This window comes from Egretta garzetta, unplaced genomic scaffold (assembly GCF_000687185.1).
Source record: "Egretta garzetta isolate BGI_Z169 unplaced genomic scaffold, ASM68718v1 scaffold46, whole genome shotgun sequence".
NCBI lineage: Eukaryota > Metazoa > Chordata > Aves > Pelecaniformes > Ardeidae > Egretta > Egretta garzetta.
The window spans coordinates 9,042,073-9,062,667 of NW_009260268.1; the positions used below are offsets into that span (position 1 = coordinate 9,042,073).

At 39.3% G+C, this 20,595-nt stretch overlaps 1 protein-coding gene across 1 annotated transcript; it reads left to right on the forward strand.

The window, feature by feature from the left end:
- The first annotated feature begins 2,807 nt into the window (after positions 1-2,807).
- On the forward strand, positions 2,808-17,248 carry LONRF1 (LON peptidase N-terminal domain and ring finger 1). The gene is made up of 11 exons (XM_035897754.1): positions 2,808-2,924; positions 5,380-5,502; positions 6,109-6,255; positions 6,718-6,955; positions 7,042-7,132; positions 7,993-8,107; positions 8,708-8,829; positions 10,029-10,187; positions 10,299-10,461; positions 10,854-11,006; positions 12,539-17,248. The coding sequence occupies exons 1-11, from the start codon at positions 2,820-2,822 to the stop codon at positions 12,695-12,697; spliced, it is 1,575 nt and encodes a 524-aa protein (XP_035753647.1). The 5' UTR covers positions 2,808-2,819; the 3' UTR covers positions 12,698-17,248.
- The last annotated feature ends 3,347 nt before the right edge of the window (positions 17,249-20,595 follow it).

The following is a 20,595-nucleotide window of genomic DNA, read 5'->3' on the forward strand; positions in this document are numbered from 1 at the left end:
GTTTGCAGGAGAAAAGCAGAATAAACTCTTGAGTTCAGAGCAATTTGCTTAAAAGTTTTATCCAGCTGGGTCATGAACACCTGCAAGGATGAAGATTCCATAGCTTCTCCGGGCAACCTGCTCAAAGGTTAATTATCTTCACACTGAAAAATTTTCTCCTTATTTCAAGTCAGAACTACCCTTGTTTCAGTTTATAACCATTGCCTCTTGTTTTTTCCCCATGCGCTTCAGTGAAGAGTCTTCTAGGTAGCCTCCTCTTAGATTCTGGAAGTCTCTTGGGTTCTCCCAGGACTTTTCCACTAAGGCCCAGTTCTCTCAGCCTCTTCTCGTGGGTTGTGTGTTCCAACCCCTGATCATTGGGGTGACCTTATAGTACTGGATTAATAAATACTGTGTCCTAAAGTTTTTCTGCATAGTGGTTGTGATGTGGATGTCTTATTTTGAAGAACTTGGTATATTTTTAAGAAGCATGCAGGATCAGACCAGAGGTGGTCCATTTATTGGTATGCTTTTGCTGACAGTAGCCAGGAGGAGATGCTTTGGAAGCAGTATAAAAAAAAAACAAAACAAACCTCATAAAGAGTGGGGGTTTGTGTGTACACCTTTGTATACTTTTCTATTAATGCAATAATAATGGGTACACACGGTTCTGTACTCAGAGTAGTTGGTGTCTTTTTTATTAAAATCATTTGTCTTTGGGTAAGCTAGTTCATTGGTTATTGGGTTACTGAAACTGAAAATTGAAGTACAAGTTGTGTTTCTGTTCTGTTTAGTCTTTGGTATAAAGATTTGAAACAGTTTTGCATCCTCCCTTCTGGTGGCAAACATTAAGATACATGCCAGAACATTGCAAAATTATGTTTTCACAATTACAGAGAAATTAAATTATGGTTGCAAAATTAGACATGTAAATGTAGATCGTTTGGTCTTGCAGATGTTTAGACCAAATTTATTTTATGTATTGCTCATTCATGGGCAGTTTGTGTTCAGCAGCAGAGTTGGGGTCCCAGTTCTTGGTTTAGCCCTTTGTTTTGTACCAGTTCAGTTGGACCCGTGCTTTTCTCGTTGAAAAAGAGATGGACAAAATGTCCACCTGCTGTAGACTTGAACTTACATTTTTATCTTCAAACGACCCCTCACCCTCCCCCCAGAAAGGATGGCTCCGGAGTTCGTCAGGTCATCTTCTGCACTTGAAAGTCTGAAACGGATGAGCTCCCTCTGATTATGTGCAAATAGGTAGCTTGTCAGAGGACAAAGACTTGCATTTGCCGCTACCTCTGAAGAAAAGAATTTGGTTTGATACTAAGTCTGATGGACCCCAGACAGTGAAATAGAACTGAAAAAGCGGTCTGAAGTTTGATCTGATCCCGCTTTACTGGGCTGTTAACAGTCACAAAGCACAAAGCTGTAGGAAAGCAGGCTTCAGAGTTCTTGTGCATGCAGAATTACCTGTTTAAGTTAGACAAAGACAATTTCCTAGGCTTCTGTTAATACAAACATTTTATTATGTCTAAAATAAAATAAACAAACAAACGAAGTTTGGGAATATTTCTGTTTGAAGGGAAACTGTCAACTGGAAAGACAACACTTCAATTTCAGCTGCGAAATCTTCTGTCAGTTTTGATTTTCTTAACCCTTTCTTTTCCATTAAGGTCTTTTTACATGTAGCATTGCAGATCTAAATACAAAGCAATATGTTGGAATACGTGGGAACATTGACCAGTCTGCCATTTAAAATGTAAAACAAGCTAATGTTTGAAATTATGAACATTTAAACCAGACATTTTTGAATAGACTAAGATGAAATATAAAATTGAAATGATCCTCTCCCAAGAAAATTTGGTTAAAACAAACTTAAAGAACTATTTAATTCTAGTGTTGTTTACAGTAGACCAATGTTTGACTCGTTTATCTTGTGAATATCTTGTGCCTATCTTGTGAAAAACAGGTGTATTTAAAAAAAATCAAGAACAAAGCAGCATGCTGGCTTTTTTTTTTTTTCCAAGCAACAACTACAATTAGTTGTGGTACAAAAACCATAGTTTTAGTGGCGTGGAGATGGATGTGCTTCCCATTTAGAGGTTGCTTTACTGAAAGTGCAAAACACTGTATGTTGGACGTGAGAACTTGTCTTCCCTGCACCCATACTAATGTTTTCCCATTGCAGAAGTTCCACTAGTACAGCTCCTTACAACAGGGCTGCCAGCTGGTGTTAAAGGCTTTCTGGTATTGGCGCTCTCTTTTCAGACCACATAGCGATAATCCTGCTTCGGGTATTTAGCAGATGATGCCGTTGTGAAAGTGGAATCTGTATGTCCAGCCATAGTTGGAAGTAGCTGGATGTTGTAAAAACAAATTACAGTCTAAAGAAAAACTTGAACATTTGAAAAACTTTGTAATACTTAGACTTTTCTATAAAAGTGTGGTGAATTCCCGGATTTCTGTGGTTTTGAATGGGTGTACTGTAAAGCTGAAGTCTACTTAGTCCTCAGTTTTTGGTGTCACAGCAGTACTGAGCAGTACTTTATTCTGTCAGTCTCAGTGTTGGACCTTTCAAAATATATTTTCTTGTTGCTGCAAGATACATTAGAGGGTACGAAATTTGATCTAGCTTGAAAGACATGAGCCTGGAATTGCTGCTGCTTTTATTACACAAACACTGGTGGGTGGGGGAGAATGTACTCCAGTAATTTTGAAAATATGGTACAAAAAAGTGTGGTTGTGACATATCACTATGAAAGCATATAAAATTAAAAATTACAAATTTCTGAATTATTAAAAATGTTACTTAATTTTTGTCTTCAGATTCCCATGACTTGATGCTAAGAATTTACAGAGCTGAGTCATATGTTGGCCTCCAAGAATACAAAACAGCCATAGAAGATCTAAATTTTGTTATTTCTAAAATGCCAAATTGGCCAGAGGTAAGTTGAAATGAACTCTTTGTTTTTCAAAATCTGTGTTTATCTATAGAATTAATGAATTCTAAATTATACTTACATCAAGTTAAGAACCTAGGTCACTTACCTTAAATGTTATCTTGTAAGACATGCAAAACGCTAAAAGGTATCTTAAAATACTTACCTGAGACAGGCTACTGGTGAGTACGGCAGGCTAGAGTTGATTGATGAATCTACTTGGAACTGTTAATTTAGCCTTCATCAAAAACTTCAGGCGTTTTTATTTCATATCACAACATGAAGTGGTGTCTTTAGATGAAGGGTTAACTGCAGTCGAACTGACTTCTTGGGAAGTATTACGCAGTACTTTTGTGCTGTCTGTAGTTACTTGTTATTGATTATTTTACTACTTTATAAGAACACTTTTATGTGTTCTCTTAAGAAAAGTTATTAAATATTTACAAACGTAACTTCAGCTTAATGTTATTTGACAGGATGGTTGGCAGAAATTGTGCAGCCAGCTTTAATTGCTTGAAAGCAGAACTTTAGAGGCCTGCACGTTTGGTAGGTTGATATAATTGAGTTTTTAAATTTCTTAGGCTATGTACAAGTTAGTCCTTTATAAGCTCTGCACTTCCCTGAAGTGTTTATACTTTGTATTTCCCAAAGCCAGGGCATTTTAAGCATTATCTGTTCCTTGAGCATATCACATGAGATGAGTGAGCACTGTTGTTGCCAGTCAGGACTAGAATTCTTGGCTCCATGTTAAGTCAACATTTCTCTCATAGTTTTTTGAGTTTTACTGGTAAAAGTTTGCTGTATAAATAGGACAACACAGTTTTCTTTTCCAAATGCTACCAAAGAGTCTCAAAAAACATTTAGCACAAGCAATAAATTCTTTTGCAATAGTATTGGCTAAAAAATGTAAGCATGTGTTTGGGGCCTCTTTTAGTGGCTCCAGTACTTGGAGCAGGGATAGCTTATGGTGATACAACCTGTAACAGCTGGGGTATGGTGTTTGTTTTGTTTATTTGTTAATTTTTATTAAGAGAAGGACACTTTGCTGTTTTAGCTTGCAAAGTTTTTCTTTGAAAAACCCAAAGAAACTCAGTGGGAGCTGAGCTTTGCAAATAGTGCAGGCAGCTGGGGAGTCACTGGCCTTCAGAACTGTAAGGAACTGCATATTGCAGCACTGTCTGAACTCTGAGCACAGCAGGACCAGCAAGATCTTGCCACACAGGAGGAGATGACTGCTGCTGTCTTGGTCTCTCCTGTGTTCAGCAGTTCTGTGGCTACTGCAAATTCAGAGAGCATCCTACTTTTTGCCTCTCAGCATTGGTAGTGCTACCTATTTTTTTCTATGTGTTTGGAAAGATACTTCTCTTAACTGAGCTTGGTTTGATGGATTCTTCTAACAGTTCTTAGTTCCATAGGAAAATAATCTGTCTGCAAGAGGAGTATTAGCATACTTTCCTTCTTCAGGATACGTCTTAATGAAATTGCCCAAATCCACCAAAAATGATGTATGCCCTCATCTGAACCTTGCTTAACAGACTCTACTGTTAATACTGGCAGTCGTTTGTAGAAACTGCACTCTGGGGTTTTGGGGGGTTTGGGGTTTTTGTTTGGTTGGTTGGATTTTTTAATTCAGTTTTCTGGCCCATTATCCAAAATCTCAAATACAAATAGATGTTGTTGTTTTATCTAACTTATCTAACTTTTGTTAGATAACTGTTGTTTTTATCTAACTTGTATTCATATTACTGCAAATGCAACTTCGAAAAATTGAGATAACTTGGTTAAGGGACGACTTAGTTCCGGTGTCATATAGTTATAGGTAGGTTCAGCAAAATTCAGTAGTCTTTTCTCCCCTTTTTTTTGTAGTAAACAGATTTTTTCTTTTTCCTAGCTGCTGTCTAGTGTTCAAAACTAAAATATAGTTGGAGGAAACAATTCCAAAAGTGCATTGTTTTGTGTTATGAATATAGATTAAGGTGTAAGGGATGCATGGTTATGTGGATTGTTTTCTCTGTAGTTACCCTTCTCCTGCAGAGTTGGAACCATAAGGCTTTTAATGAAACAGAAGGCAAGAAGGGTGTCCTGTAAGCTGTTGTATGAGGTTATATAATAATTTGCATTGCACGTCCCCCTTCTTCCCCTCCAAAGGCTCACAGAAAGGGGAAATTAAGGCCTTTCATGAACTCAGCACTAGTGGGGTTTTTATCCCTTCATGTAAGCTAAAACAAATTAGCTGGAAGGAGGCTAACACCAGCCTATCCCATGACTTTTCAAACATTGTAGGGGATGTGTATTAGACAAGGCATATAGGTAATACACACTGCACAGCTAAAGTTTGTTGAAGAGCTACATTCTCTGTGTCATGAAGGGTTCTAATTCTAACTCTGTTGTAATGCCTCTAGGATGAATGCTGCAGTTCTACATACTCTCTAGAAATGTCTTCATGGTATCTGTTTTTCAGGTTTACTTCCGGAAAGGAAAAGTGCTGCAAGACTCTGGCTTTGTAGGTGATGCCTTACAACTGTTTCTACAGTGCTTAGCCCTTGATGAGGACTTTCTTCCAGCCAAGCTAGAAGTAGAAAAGGTAATTTTTTTTATTAAATGGGATTAATATCCCTGACTTGGTTCCTTTATGAAGCTCCTATTATGGTAGACTGCGAGCATCTAAAATTCTTCAATACATACAGGGAAGGTTCAGGTGGCAAATTAGTTCGTTTCAATATATATCATGCTGTGTTGAAGAGGTAGTCCTAATGTACAAGTTTTAAGTACATGTTTCAAAGTACATATGCTTTTGAAGTTACTGAATGAAAATTTAGAAAACTGGAGAGCAGGCAGCAAGTTAAATATTCTAGGTTGAACTTTTTTGTGCCCAGAGTACAATATATTTTTTTTACAATAAGAATTTACATTGAAAAAGCTGCATGATAATGAATTGATAAAGTCTAACTGTTCAAAGAGCTTACTTGTAGTAGAAAAGATTTCTAGATAAATTTATTTTTAGTAATATAGGTATGTAGATTTCCGCTTGTTCTCAATTGTTTTATCTCAGTTACTGCTTAAATAAAGCTCTATTTATGGGGCTAACTTCATATAGATTAAATTCTTATTTTTGGTATGTAGTTTTATGAAAAAAGGATCTAGATGTAGCTTTATTATTGTTATGAACATTTAGCTGTTTGTTTTCTAGACATTGTGTGATGTGCTGTCACCAGAGAAGTTAGGAGAGAGTCTGAAGGAATCTGCCTGGAATCTACCGCATGTTCGAAATAAACCGTTTATACTCGGTTCTGAAGTGACTGAGACTTACTGCAACTTACAGCTTTGTCCTGAGCAGGTAATAGAAACTATAGGATAACTTTTCTCTTTGGCTGATACGCAAACATCAGATGTTCCAATGTCTTTATTTGTCATACATACTTTCCAGCCTAAATGCTTACTTTCTGTAAGCTAAATTGGAAGAAAAGAACAGTGATTTGGGAGTAATGTATTTTCATTTGGACTGTTAGACTGACTCCTCATTCCAGTGAACTGCTTATTAGAAGGTACTGAGATTTGACATTAGTGACTTCAAAATAGAGAGAAATACAGTTTTCCTTCTCTTTGAAGCAGATGAAGATTTTTAAATTGTTACTGCTAAGCAAATTTGAATACTGTCTTGACTTATCAAATTCCTCTAGTTAACTAATGAACTAACTGTGGGTGTCAGTTTGGCTTATATATCTTCGCACGTTCACATCTTATATGCTTAGATTTGTGGTACTCTTTAAGTACAGTTCAGTTCATCTTACTATTACAGAGTTTAGGAGGATCAGAGGCACTGCAGCCTGTCAGTGGAAGCTTAAATCGTGCACAGTCTGCCCATGCTCTTAACTCAACGAAAGACCTTGCCAAGGAAGATGGCTTAAAGAGAGTGTCTTCTGAGCCCCTTCTCTCTGGACAAGAAAAAGGTGCTTTGTTGAAAAGAAAGCTTTCCTTTTCAGAACAGGATACAGTTGTATGTGAAGATGGAAGAAACAAACACAAAAAGCAAGGAGGTAAACAGCCACTTACTTTGAAATTGAAAGTATTTACTGTCTTGTGCCTTTCTTTGAAGGAGTATTTTTGTCTTGCTTTTCCTTAGAAAGTACAAAAAGGGACATGACACTGGCTTTTGGAACAATTCCAGGGGATTTGATTGATGTATCAGATTTTGAGTGCTCTCTATGTATGAGGTGAGATTTCTTCCTTGATTCAGTATTTCCATTATAGATGCTTGGCCACGTATCTGTTACACATACAAGCTGAGGTACTTCATAGATTGTGATGAGTTCCGATACCAGTCAATAATTTTCAGCCTTCCTCTATCCCTGCAGTTAAATGCTTATTTAAATGTCACTTGCTATAGCACTATGTAATACAGCATGGTTTTAATCAAGCTGTCTTTTAGATTAAACTTGGTGGTGTTCACTGGTAACTTAAAAAGGACAGCATCTTTTGTGGTTAAATGTTAGGGGTTTTTTAGTCAATAAAACTATTTAACTTACTATTTTGGGAAGGCTAATGGTTAGAAGTATTGCCTGTGAACCTCTTATTTGTCTAGGAGATGTAGATACTTCAGAATGTTAGTCTACTTAAACATAGCTGATGTATTCAAAAGCTCATATTGAGTCATCTTGGTTTTCAGAATAAATACCTTAAAACATATGGTGTATACTAAACTGTCCATAGTTATGTTACTAGTATGTAAGACTGCTACTAAAACAACTTAGCTCATCAAAGAATCACGTAATTTTGCATATTCTGAATCTCTATGTAGTGAGACTAAAATCTTTGTACATTGCGATAAATATGTAGGTATTTAGAGTGTTGAAATGTGTCCAGATTCATCTGAAAACACAAAAAATGAGCCGTGAGATGGTAAATGGAAATAAACTGCAGTATAGGGAAAAAAGTAGAATAAGGAGACGTGGGATTAATTTTCTCTGCTTTGTTATGGTATAACTAGTCTTAAAAATTGAAGAGGTTGGTCACTGACTTTTATAGCAAAACACATACTTGCCATGGTATCTAACTTATAACAACTTTGTTTCAGGCTATTCTTTGAGCCAGTGACAACCCCGTGTGGGCACACTTTTTGCAAAGGTTGCTTGGAACGGTGTTTAGACCATGCTCCTCAGTGTCCACTCTGCAAGGAGAGTTTGAAAGAGGTACTGTTTCTCGGCAGAGCTCACAAATACAAATACTGTATAATTTTAAAAGCTGTTTCACTTAAACCCAACAACTTTGATTCACTCAGGTTATGCATTGCTGCTAGGGAGGACAACCTTGAGACAAGCTTTGTCCATACGAGTTGATTAGGTTTGCCTAAATTTGTCTTAGAGGTTTTATGTTCCCGTGATTATCTACTTTATTGGTGTAATTAAACCCTGAGTGTTTGTAAACTTTGGTAACTTTTCAGTAAAACCTCTCTGTGATTTCTGTACACTTCCCTTATTCGTATGGCTGTATAACCTGGGAATTCAATTCTGTCTCTGGTAAGCGTAGAAATAAACACTGAGTTAGACACTTGAGTTGTCAGGCACTGAGAACTAAAACAGAGAGTCTCATTTTCAAGTATTAGAGTAACGTTAGGCGTTAAGTAATGAAACATAAGAACTGCAGAGCTGTAAGTTTTCATGGGTTTAAATACAATTTATGACACATTTCACATATCATGGTTTTAAATAAAAATGCATTTTTTCAAGTCTTTTGTGAATATATATGAAAAGAAATATTGATATACATTTTTTATAAAAAATTTCTTACAGTACCTTGCAAGCAGAAAATACAGCATCACAGAACTGCTGGAGGAATTAATAATGAAATATTTGTCTGATGAATTACACGAGAGAAAAAGAATTCATGCTGAAGAAACCGCTGAGCACTCGAAGTAAGCTTGCCGTCTTTTATCTAGAAAACTCAAAGATTAGTATGGAAAGCCTTTTTAGAAATGTCTAATAATTTTTTTGATTATTAATAATGGCATATTGTGGATGCAAGTAGGTGTATAAAGACATGTTAATTTGGTGTCTTAAATGCATATTTCAAAAAATTAACAGGTTTTTAAGTAGTGTGGAAATAAAAAAAAAAAAAATCACACTTTGATAATAGCAACGCGAGGCTCTTAAGTCCTCTACAAAATGAGTTTGCCCTTCTGCTTCTCTTGGTGTGCACTGTTGTGGAGCTTTGGTTTTAGCTTTGCTGCTGTTAACGGAATTGTCCTCTTCAGTTGGCTGCAGTGTCTCAGATACTTGAATTTCTTTCAAAGCAGTTAATGATAGACATCAGTTGTTTAAAAATAGATGTAATGAAAAGAAGTTGTTAGGATTTTTTTGTGATCTTGATGTTTATCTCTAGTAGAGTTCCTCAGATATACAAAGCATCGTGTATTGTAGTTATGAATGTTGGAAAGCTATTTAAAACGGTAGCTCATGCAACTTACGTAGCAGAATCCATACATTAGATTTATGGTTTGAAGTCTGAAAGGTATTAAAATACCTGCTCATGTTTTAATGCTAACTTGTTTGTATCAACTATCAACTGTACGTACCTGATAAAATAGCATGAAAAAAATACTTTATTTTTCAGTTAGGCCTGCTGAGGCATATTGCAAGGTAAAAATTATATCCTGGGTTGCATCTTGTGATCTGGAGTCCGTCACTGAAAATAATCTAAATGGTGACCTAGCTACTATGTAGTTACTGCTCCATCTTTTTAGTTTCAGGAAAACTGTGACACTGAGGACATAATGGCTTGTATGGCTCAAACTAAACCAGAAAGGAAAAAAATAACTATGCCCCTACCCCCAAAACAAAGTCCTTCATTCTCGGACTAAATACTTGGTAACTAGATAACTATGAGGTATACTGTCCAGTATGTATTCAGATCAGTACATAGGTATTCAGTCACTGGTATTAGTATGTGCTTTTATTGTTTATGAAAGTTATTATAGTGTGCTTATTATTAAACTTTGAAAAGAGTGCTTTATGGCCTCAAATATAGCAAACATACTGAAAAAAATGTATTGTCTTGGCATAGTTCAGTGATTAGATTTTTAAGCCGCATATTTCTTTTGATGTTCTCTTGAAGCTTGACCAAGAATGTTCCAATGTTTGTTTGCACTATGGCATATCCTACTGTGCCTTGCCCTCTACATGTGTTTGAGCCAAGATACCGACTAATGATTCGCAGAAGTATGGAAACTGGGACTAAACAGTTTGGGATGTGTATAAGTGATTCTCAAAATGGGTAGGTTTACATCCTAACTCTAAGCTTCTCATCTCTTCTGTCTTTTTTTAATTATAAGAAGTCTCCTTTCAGAAGTGTGTGATTGCATTACTGACAAGGTCTGTTTTCTAGTTTTGCAGATTATGGATGCATGCTGCAAATTAGGAATGTTCATTTTCTGCCTGATGGACGGTCTGTTGTTGATACAGTTGGTGGAAAGAGATTTAGAGTTTTACGGAGAGGGATGAAAGATGGTTATTGCACTGCAGACATTGAATATTTGGAAGATGTTAAGGTATCCAGAATGCTTTATAAATACTTACTATTACTAATATCTCAAGATTTTTGTTTGATTTGTTCTTGAGAGCTCTGTTTCAAATTTTTAGGTCCCTAGACCACTGGAAGATTCAGTGCTGGCACACGGAAGAAATGGAAGCTAGCTTAATTTTTTATTATTATAAAGCAACAAAGAAGTACTGTGGGTTTTGTTTGAACAGTAGTTAGAAGCTGTAACTTTTAAAAGTATCATGGGACTTCTTTACTATTCAGTCATTAGCAATCAAGGTTTAGGAGAATGCAAGAAATGTATCTAAATATAGTTGAAATTGAATGTTTTTTTATTTTTAGCTTGAACACCTTAATTGTTTCTTTGTCTCTAGTGATATTTTTATAACATCATTCCTATAGGTTGCTGATGAAGAAGAACTAAAGAAACTGAGAGAACTTCACAATTTGGTTTACAATCAGGCCTGCAGTTGGTTCCAAAACTTAAGAAACAAATTTCGCACTCAAATTCTTCAGCACTTTGGGCCCATGCCTGACAGGGAGGAAAATATGCAGGTGAGACATCATTTAGTATTGATTATTAGGTGCTTATTTCTAAAACTAAAAACCCTGCTAACAACTGTTAAACATTAAAAGGAAAAAAAAAAAAAAGACTGTTTTGCAACTTTGAAGGCATAAGGCTTGCATCTTGTTTGTCTTACGATGAGCAGCAAAAGGCAGTTCTGTCACTGTTCAACAGCGTTTGCGGGGAAGTATGATACGCTGCTGTGGAGATAAAACAAGTAAACTGGGAACGCTTTTAAGTTCCAGTAACGTTTTAAACTGTTGGTTTGTGTAAAGCTGTTAGAATTCAAATGGGAAAAAAGTGTATTTTCTTCCCTGCGACACATGCAGGTAGTAATGTTTGGCAAAGAGGTAATCACAAATAACACTTCCCTCCTTTCTGAGCTAGCGCCATAAACTGCTGCAGCTGCTAGGACTTGACAAATGTTTCTTAAGAAACTAGCTGCAGCAATCTTTTTAATGGTTATTGTAAACAATTAATGAAGGTGGGTGAGATCCTGAGAGAGTGGAGGCTGGAGAAAAGTAATATTGAAAAATACGTAAAATTTGGCTTTCAAAGTGGCATTATGAAGTGGGATCTTAGGAGAGCCTGTCCATCACCCATCAGCTACATACTTTTATGAGCCTATATTAACTGATCTGGGAGGACTGTAGATGCTGTGGAGGCCAGTGCATGAATTCAGAAGTGACTTTAGAACAATTTGATAAAAAAAACAGATTTAAACCAACGTACTAGGAAAGAGGAATAAGTGTGCAAAACCAGGATAACTAGCAGGGCAGCGATACTGTGGGTATGTACCTGAGATTTATAACAGAACACAAATGTGTCAACTGTGTGATACAGATGCAAGGGAGGAAATGTCATCCTGGAGTGTACCACTGCCAGTAATGTTTTTGCAAGTCATTTGAGGTAATTAATCTTCTCTGCAGTGATTGGACCTCTGCTGAGGAGTATTATGTCCAGTTCTGGGCATGTCATTTAAGGCTTGGTCTAGAGAATTGAATCAAGTACAGGAAAAAGTTACATAGTATGTTTCATCAACTTAGAGGAAACTGATTAAATAGTCCTGCTCTGTCTAGGAGGTAATGAGAAGGGAGTGGAATTGGGAGGTGATAGAGGAGTCCATCAAATATAACAAAGACAATTGTAATGAAAATGTTGGGCTTCAAGAATATTCAAGCCTTGAGAATAGTATGACAGGTAACGGATTTCATTTTTATCAGGGAGGTTTGTTATTAGGTGACTGTCCTATGCTTAGCCATCTTCTCCCAAGGAAGCGATGGGCTTCCTTTGTTGTCTTAAAAATAAATGCTTTCTCAAGCTTAGTTTAAGTGTACTTTATTTGACTTCTCAGTTGGGGAGGGATCAGAACAGATCCCTTCAGAATCCTTCTCATCTCATGGATCTGGAATTCTCTAGTTTAAACCAGTCTTTGTCATTGATGACTTTGTCTTTTGATGTCTTCATGTTAGTCAACTATACTACATTGGTTATGGGTAACCAACTTGTCTTTTATTTTTAGGCAATGCCCAATGGTCCTGCTTGGTGTTGGTGGCTCCTAGCTGTTCTCCCAGTAGACCCCAGGTACCAGCTATCAGTTCTCTCCATGATGTCTTTAAAAGACCGTCTGATAAAAATCCAACATATACTCACATATTTTTCTAGAGACCAGTCCAAGTGACTAACCGCCTGGGTCTTCCTGAAAAGTTACTCTGTTCTGGTTGTAGTAGCAGCTGGAATTTTTGCTGCCTTTGCACATCTAGCGCTGGTTTGAGAAGTGTAACGGAACTGCTTTTTCTCTCTCCTCCCCACCCTCCTGGCTTCCTGAACCACGTGGTTCTTGAATGCACTCTTTCTTCAACTATGAGAGAAGACCACTGATGATTGCACAAAGTCAATCCAGCTAGATATGTCTTTCGCATTATCTACATTACAATTTGCACTATGTAGAAGAGAACCTTTCTGAGACTTGATAATTTTAGCCACTGACTTTTTAAAGCTGTGGGAAGTGCAGGACTTAAGGCTGACAGTCCAAGTTTACAACGTTGAGGAGGTGTTAAAGGTTTTGCAAATGTTTGCCTCATACAACTGTTCTTCTGCTGTTTGCACAAATATTTGAAATATAGTATTGAATGTCACTGTTGGATATTACTACTCTTGTGGAATTATTTTGACCATGAATATGGCACAGATTTTTAAGTTATCTTGTAAATGTATGCATCACAAAACAGGTGACATTATGAACTGTATGCTGAACTGAGAGCCAATTTTAAGGAACAAATGCAAAAAAAAAAAAAAAGGTACTTCTGTCTAAAAAATACTTAAACTGTGAATATGGTTTACATGCCTAGGCCTGTATATGTTAAAGAGGAAACTGAAATGCTAGTACCAGTTACATTTCTACTGGGTTTTTCAGGCTGGCTGTTCTTCCAGAGCACACACTTAGTTTATAGAGCTTAGAAGAAGAAATCTTAGAGCGTGTGTGTGTGTATTGGGGATTGTGCATCCAGGATTTAAAAGCTTCAAGTTTTATTTGAACTTTTTAAGTTGGTGCAAATGTGAGTTCTATGCCTTATTCATATCAATAGTAGAGCACACTGCAGTGGCAAGGTTAGCATCATGCTGCCAATAGGTACCTTTTGTAATTAAAGGTTTGCATATTTGTGAATATGTCTGATACTGGCTTTCTTGTATGTAAATCATTTGTAAAATATTTCTTAAATCTCGCTTTTGCTAATATATTTAATTTTCAATAAAAGCTAAAAGTTTGTAATATTTTTAACTTTATCAGAAACTAAAAATCACTTTCATTTTCCATATGCTTCTATTCTGGGATCTTAAGTAAATCCAGAAGCAGCTGTTTAACCTACATCAAGGTTGCGGGCACTTCATGACGTAATTGGTACGTACGTAATCTAATTCTGACTGTAGTACCTGTCTCAGACTGATTATTGGTCAGACAAGTTGTTTTTTGCTGGTGTCCTGCTTTTGCATCTACTTTGTTTAAATGAAGGTGGTTTCACGTGTGAAGTTTGCATTGCACAAAACTCAAAAGGTTGTGGGAAACTGTTCTTGCAGAACAGTTAGGTATTTCACAGACTCAATTGGATGCTCTGGCTGCCTTCTCTTCTGGAGTTCAAGGCTTGAGATATTATTACAGGCAACCCAAAATCTGCTGGATCATTTTTAATGTGGGCTTCTATCTAGGGTAAATTTCCCCTTTATTGTATGAATAAAGTCCTGGATTAATATTTGGAAAGCATTATTTGCATAATAAAATAAGAAAGGGGATCCTGTATTTCTCCACTTCAGTGTGTTACAACCTTAGAACCTTAATCTTTGTATCACCACGATCTTAAGAATGCAGATGAAAGGATTTTTTTTTTTTTGACAGTGAAAAGTCCATGTAGCCAGGCTTGAAATACCCAAATAATCTAGTGGTATTTTTTTTTCTTGCCAACAGCTTTAATTTTGAAATTAAGCATTCTCTAGTCTGCTGGAAGATGTGGCTTCTAGGTTTTTTTACCCATTCCTGTGAGTTTTCAATAAAACAAAAATTCAGCTACAGCGTCAGTTGGCTTGCACTGTCCTGTGCGTGTGTTGTAAGTTCTACTTCTGGAATTGTAAACCCATGTAAGAGAGAACTTCATTAAAAAAGAAACAGCAACAAAACCCCCCAATTACTGTGATTAACACATGCTGCATTAAGACTGATCATAAGTACTACTCTTCAGTAACTATTCCACACACATGATCACTGTAGGTGCTGTTCGGAATGCTATGAAATTGAGAATGGGGAGGAAAGATTTTTAAGAGGATGTTTAAGTTGGAATTATTTGAAGTGGGTTTTGTGACTTTATGCAGTTAGAATGGGGTAGAACCAGCTCACCTGAATATTGGCATAGACCTTTCAGTAAATACCTTAAGGAGAAATACCATGCTGCACTTTGTACTTAGCGGTTTGAATTTGGGGAGTACTTCTTTATTCTTTTGATTATTTTTTTTAAATTCCCCCACCCACCCTGTGTCACACAGCAGGGGTTCTTTAGCTATCGAACAATGAAACAGCAACAGACTAAGGACCAAGTTTGATTGATTTACATTATTACAATAAAGCTGACCGTTGATGTAGTTAAGCCTGAGCGGAAGGGGAAAGCTCAGTTGCTGTGTAGGAAAGGTACAACACTGTTAGTGATTAGTCTTACCTGATGATGCGCAACAGCCAGGGAAACTGTCAACCTCTCATGTTCTCTGTCATGACATAAGGACATCTCCTTTGCCGGGCAGCAGCCCGGACCAGCCAATGAGAGCTACCCCAAGTTAGCGTTGGAGCGCCTTATTTATGGCATTGTGCCTTCCCTGTTCAGTCATATGATTGACAACTTCACATAGACGTGTTCTTCATGTAAGTGTGAGAACAAAACTAGATGTGTCCGGAAAGATTGGCAATCTGTAAATAGCTGTACAATAAATTGGGTGTGTGTGTATGTTAATCTGAGGGATTGGAGGCACTCTACTGAGAAGGATCTGCCCAGAACAGACATGTCCTTCTGGCAAGGACCTCTTTCCAGTTTTTTTAAGTTGTGGCCAGAGATCTCATGGAAATTCTTAATTTGTGTTTAATATTCACCTCTAGTCCCTTTATCTTAAATTACTCTTACCAAACATCATATCTTGTAGTGACTTGGTGCCCTGGATGGGAACCAATGAACTTTAGGTTCAGAAACTTCAGTTTTCTCTGTGAAATGATTTTGCGTTTCTCCATCTAACTTGGTTTTAATTTTGGAAACTAGCAAATATACAAACTTCATCTGTCACCTTCTTTCTAGCAAATCATTTCTCTGTCTCTGTGGGCCTTTTGCTGGTCCCAAGTTTCTTCAAGGCTGATATGCAAAGGCTGATATGTTGGTGGGGTGGCTATGAAACTTGAAGTGATGCTAGAACATCGGTAGGGAGAAACATTTGCCCTGAACCCCATGAAAGACCGGGCCAGATTCAAACATTGGTAGGGACTTTGGAAGTCTTGGAAGGACAGCATGCTCATCCTTTTGGTTCTGTAAATCATCGTCTAACCCATCCTTGGAGCTCTGTCCCAGTGTGTGGGGGGTGGGGTAAGTATCTGCTAAATACTGAAATTTTCCTATAGCCTCATTCGCACTGATCAGAAGTGAGACAGGGTAGAGTTGATCTGCACAGCTGAGTCTTCTGAACAGCATCACGGGAGACTTGCAGTGCCAGGCACCGCTCGCTTGCTGCTAGCGGTTGGGGCAGGGAGCATGGCTGAAACTTTGGCTTTGAGCAGGTCTTCAGGAGCAGCAGACAAACCACAGCTGCCTGGCCTGCACTTGACCACGTCCGAGACATTGCTCTTTCAGCAGGGTCTTTGACTGTAGAAATCTGCTTATCTACAGCTGGACTTCTAAGGGGAAGAAGGTTGTTCCAGTTGGTCGGTAGACATGAAATACCTGTTGAAGGATTATTGTATCCATGCTGCTTGGTATCGCGCTGAAATCTGTCCATTACTTTCTCGTTTATGTGCTTTTCTACAATTAAAAAGAAAAAAAAAAGCAAAGCTGTAAATTGTTTAATGCTAGGACCAAAACAAAGTGAAATAAAGAGTGCATTGAGTTTTGAGCCTTGATTTTGGTGAAGTTATACTTTCCTGGGTGCTCATGGCTGCGCCTGCTTCTACAAGCAAAGGCCAATGGCAGGATTTCACCGTGGGTTTAAAACCGTCATTGCAGTAGCGACAGTGCAAGTGGTGTAGCTTCAGTGCAGTCGGGAGCGCCTGTGAGGATGTGGCAGGCGCTCTAGGACAAAAAGTTTTGAGTGTTAGAAAGAAGTTGGTGCAGAATTGTTTATACTTCTAGCTGAGGAGTTTGGTTTTGTTTGGTTAAGTAAGAGGGAAGAATGCCCTCTGTTGGAAATTACTTTTAAAGCAGACGAGTATGAGCCGGCACGGGCTAGGAAGCTGGCCGTTTCCTAGATGCGCGAGTATTAGAAAAGGGAAATGATGTCATGGGAAACCGGGGACAGGGAGCTGTGCTTTAGAAAGACAAATACAGTCACTTTCCAATCCCAATAGAAATTCTGCGGAGCTTGGCATCTTAGACGACTTAGTTATAGCATCTGTTCGTGTGAGTGTTGGTCCCTTGCGCTCAAGAGCTTTCGGCTCTGTCAGCTAGGAATGTTTTTCTCAGCATAAAGAGCTATACAAGGTGCTCGGCAAAGCGGGCTAGCTTCTCCCTGATGCTGCTCGAAGGTGGTGGTGGGTTGGTTGGGGGGGTTTCTTTTTTTTTTTCTCCTTTCCTTCCCTTTTTTCTTTTTCTTTTTCTTTCCCCCCTCTTGCATCAGACCTTACTTAGGTCTCTCTGAGGGCTACTTGCTGGGGCTGCCACAGCCTGTCCTCTTTCCTGTGCCAGTTTCTCAGAGCTGTTTATCAGGCGTTTCAGGATGAAATCCCGTGTCTTGGAAGCTCCCAGTTCCCATGAAAGACAACCTGTTCTTTTCTGTGAAAAGCTCTGTCCTTGAAAAGACTTGAACTTGGTGGTTGATATTCTCAAAGCATCTGTTGAGCTTTCGGCAACTTGTTTGCTGTGCTGTTTTTCTATCAAGATATCCTCCTACTGGTGATGACATCTGTCATCAGGAGGGGAGAGAGAGAGAGAGAAGCTGTTATACTTAATTCTTTTACCAAGTTCCATGCAAATACTTGTTAATTCTGTCTTTTCTGAAGTTTTGAATTTTACTTTCCATGGGAAACAACAAATTTGTCTTCTCCAAGTCTTAAGACCTTCTTTCCACTCAGGGTGTACTCTTCGGAAAGTACGTCCTTCGGAAAGCTCCCAGTCGAGTTGAGCTGGTGTTTCATAGTCCTCATCATTTCCATAATGAAGAAAGGTAACAGGATCCATCTAAGGCCTACTACGAGGCTCCTGAGGCAAGAACCCAAAGCTCTACAGGCAGCTGCAGCATTGCTGCAGTCCAACCCCTGTTGCAGTTATTCAAGGAAACAAATAATAGAAACAGTGGAGGGGGGGAAAAAGGGAAATTAAGGATCTTCCCTTCCTACAGATCACCGCATGCCTGTGGTGGTTAAAGCACTCTTCTAAGTAATAAGGGAAAAGTGAAGTTTTGTCCCTTTCCCCCCATAGAGAGGGGATTAAATTGCTTATGACCGGGGTGACTGCTTTAGCCTGTAGGGTGTGTGTTCTGTTCTGAGTGAATAGGTGCGCTCTGAGATCCTGGCCGGAACACTCTGTATCCCGATGAGGCTTCCACGAGGAAGAGGCTGTTCTGCCCTGTCAAGATCTAAAATGCTGCTTCTGCAAAAGCGCAACAGCAGACGCTGCAGTGGCTTTAGGTCCCTCTCGCGCAAGTAGCCGCTGCACAGCAGCTCTGAGGAGTCTTGAATGCACATGCTCGGAGCTGAAACGGAATAGGGATTTGGGAACTGGGACCGCACCCCCATGCTAGAGGTACGTAAGCTCTGCAGGAAATTCAGGCTTTGTGGGGCTTTTTTTCTTAATCAATCCTCTACGAAACGTCAAATTTCTCCTCTTGCAGATACCTTGAAAGAAGTCTTGATTGTTCAAAAAACCTTTACACCTTATTTTTGTCTGAGTCCAGAAATTGGGCATTCTGTCTCATGTGGAAGCTTGTGGAAGCTTTGAACGGGGAAGCATGCTCTGAAGATGCGTGTGACGCGCTTACTGCAATGTGATCCCAACAGAGAGCAACAGATTTTATTTTAAAACACGGCTTAAGATTTCTGACACTGTTTGACAGTTTAAGTCGCACTGCTAAGGCAATCACTGGGGCCGTGAGAAAAGGTTCAAATGCCCGCTCTAGTGAGGGAGCGGTCACGTTTTTTCTTTGGGTATGAATTACTTCACAGCTTGCAGAAAGAAAGGCTTCAAAACCAGGGAGTGCCTTAATGCCCTCCCTGAGCAGCCTTGCTCCCATCCTCTCCCAGGCCTTCCGTTCACTTTTTATGGCTCTCCACAGGCAGTGGATATTAAAACCACACCTTCAGTGTCCCGGGTGGGTGCTTTAACCTTTGGGCTGAGGGTGGAGGAGGAATGGGTGGGAGCTGTGACTGGTTTTCCCCTCATTTTTGCAGAATGGGTTTTTGGGGGGTTTTTTTGGAAATGAAATGATGTTATCAAGGCTGAACACCAGGTGCCACTCACCTGTACCTGTAGGATGTAAAGTCCTGCCCTCAGCCCTTCCCTCTGCTGAGTCGAAACAGGTCCTTGCTGATCTCTTTAAAGAACCTGCGCTGCTAAGCAGGTAACGCTGCGAATTAGGACATGGTCTAATCCAGGGTCCTAGGTTCCACAGCAGGTGCTTAAAAATTAGATTTTCATTACAGGCTTTCCAACTCGATTTAAAAAATACAAATAAATTTCAGTAACCGCTCTATGTAATAGTCTTTGTGATGATACAAGCACTTTTTATTTAAGAATTTGTTGGGGTAGTTTTTGAAATTGGGGGGGGCGGGGAAGCCAAGTGCTACGAGAGCTGAAGACATTGCCAGGTTATTGCATCAATGCAGTAGCTGGAATGCTGAACCAAGGGGCAATCTTTTCATTTCATAGCAAAAGCTTTGTGAGGAACTTCCAGCTAACCAACTAAACAGCCAACACGCAGCACCGCAGCCTTTAGGACAACTATATGCTACATAAAGTCCTTGCAGACACGATAAACATCACAGGTTTCATCTGCTGACGACGGCAACGCACTGTTAATGCTGGCTGCTGTCTCAGTACTTTGCAAGGCAACTGCTCAAGCAAGGGTTTGCTTCTGAGAGTTCAGTACAGACTGCACAAAAAAACCCCAAACAACCCACCCCATCCACAAAGAATGGCCATCTCCATGGCAACCGAAGCACTCAGCGTGCTCATGCCAAACATAACCTGGCACAATTTTACAAATGGAGTGAGTATGATCAGGGTGCAAGTAATTTGAGAAAAGTAACCAGAGACAGTACAGAATATTCAGGTGTAACACTCAAACCTGTGTCTGTTACTAACTTTTATGGCATGGGGGAAGACTGCCCAGAGACAGCAATACACTGCAGCCACACGGCGGGGGGGGCCTAGCGCTGGGGTAGCCAGGTGACAAATAAGCTTGTCAGGTTGATGATCCATCAGAGCCAGCACCCAGCGTAGTGTTGGGTAGGGAGGGGAACAGGCAACGCCGCCTTTGCCTCCCTCTCTCACATAGCTCCGCCCCAGGCCCTGTACTGGGATAGAGGGGAGCAAGCAGGCTGCGCCCCCAGGAGAAAGCAGTGCTGTGCTCCCCTGTACAGCTCTCGGCCCTGGCCAGATCACAAGAGACGATGATCCCAGTCACTCACCCAAGCAAGCAGAGCACACACACACTCATCTTTCTTTGCCCATTAATTTTTCTGCTATTTGAAGTTCAGCCCACAGCGTGCTGCCAGGTGTGACAGCGTAACTATGCGCTTGAGTACAGCCTAGGGAAAGGGCTTGCTTGTTAAAAACACAACCCACTGTCTTTGGGGATCTTTGCTTTTCAGCTGGTGCTTCCACAGTGGAAGCTTTTCACAAGAGC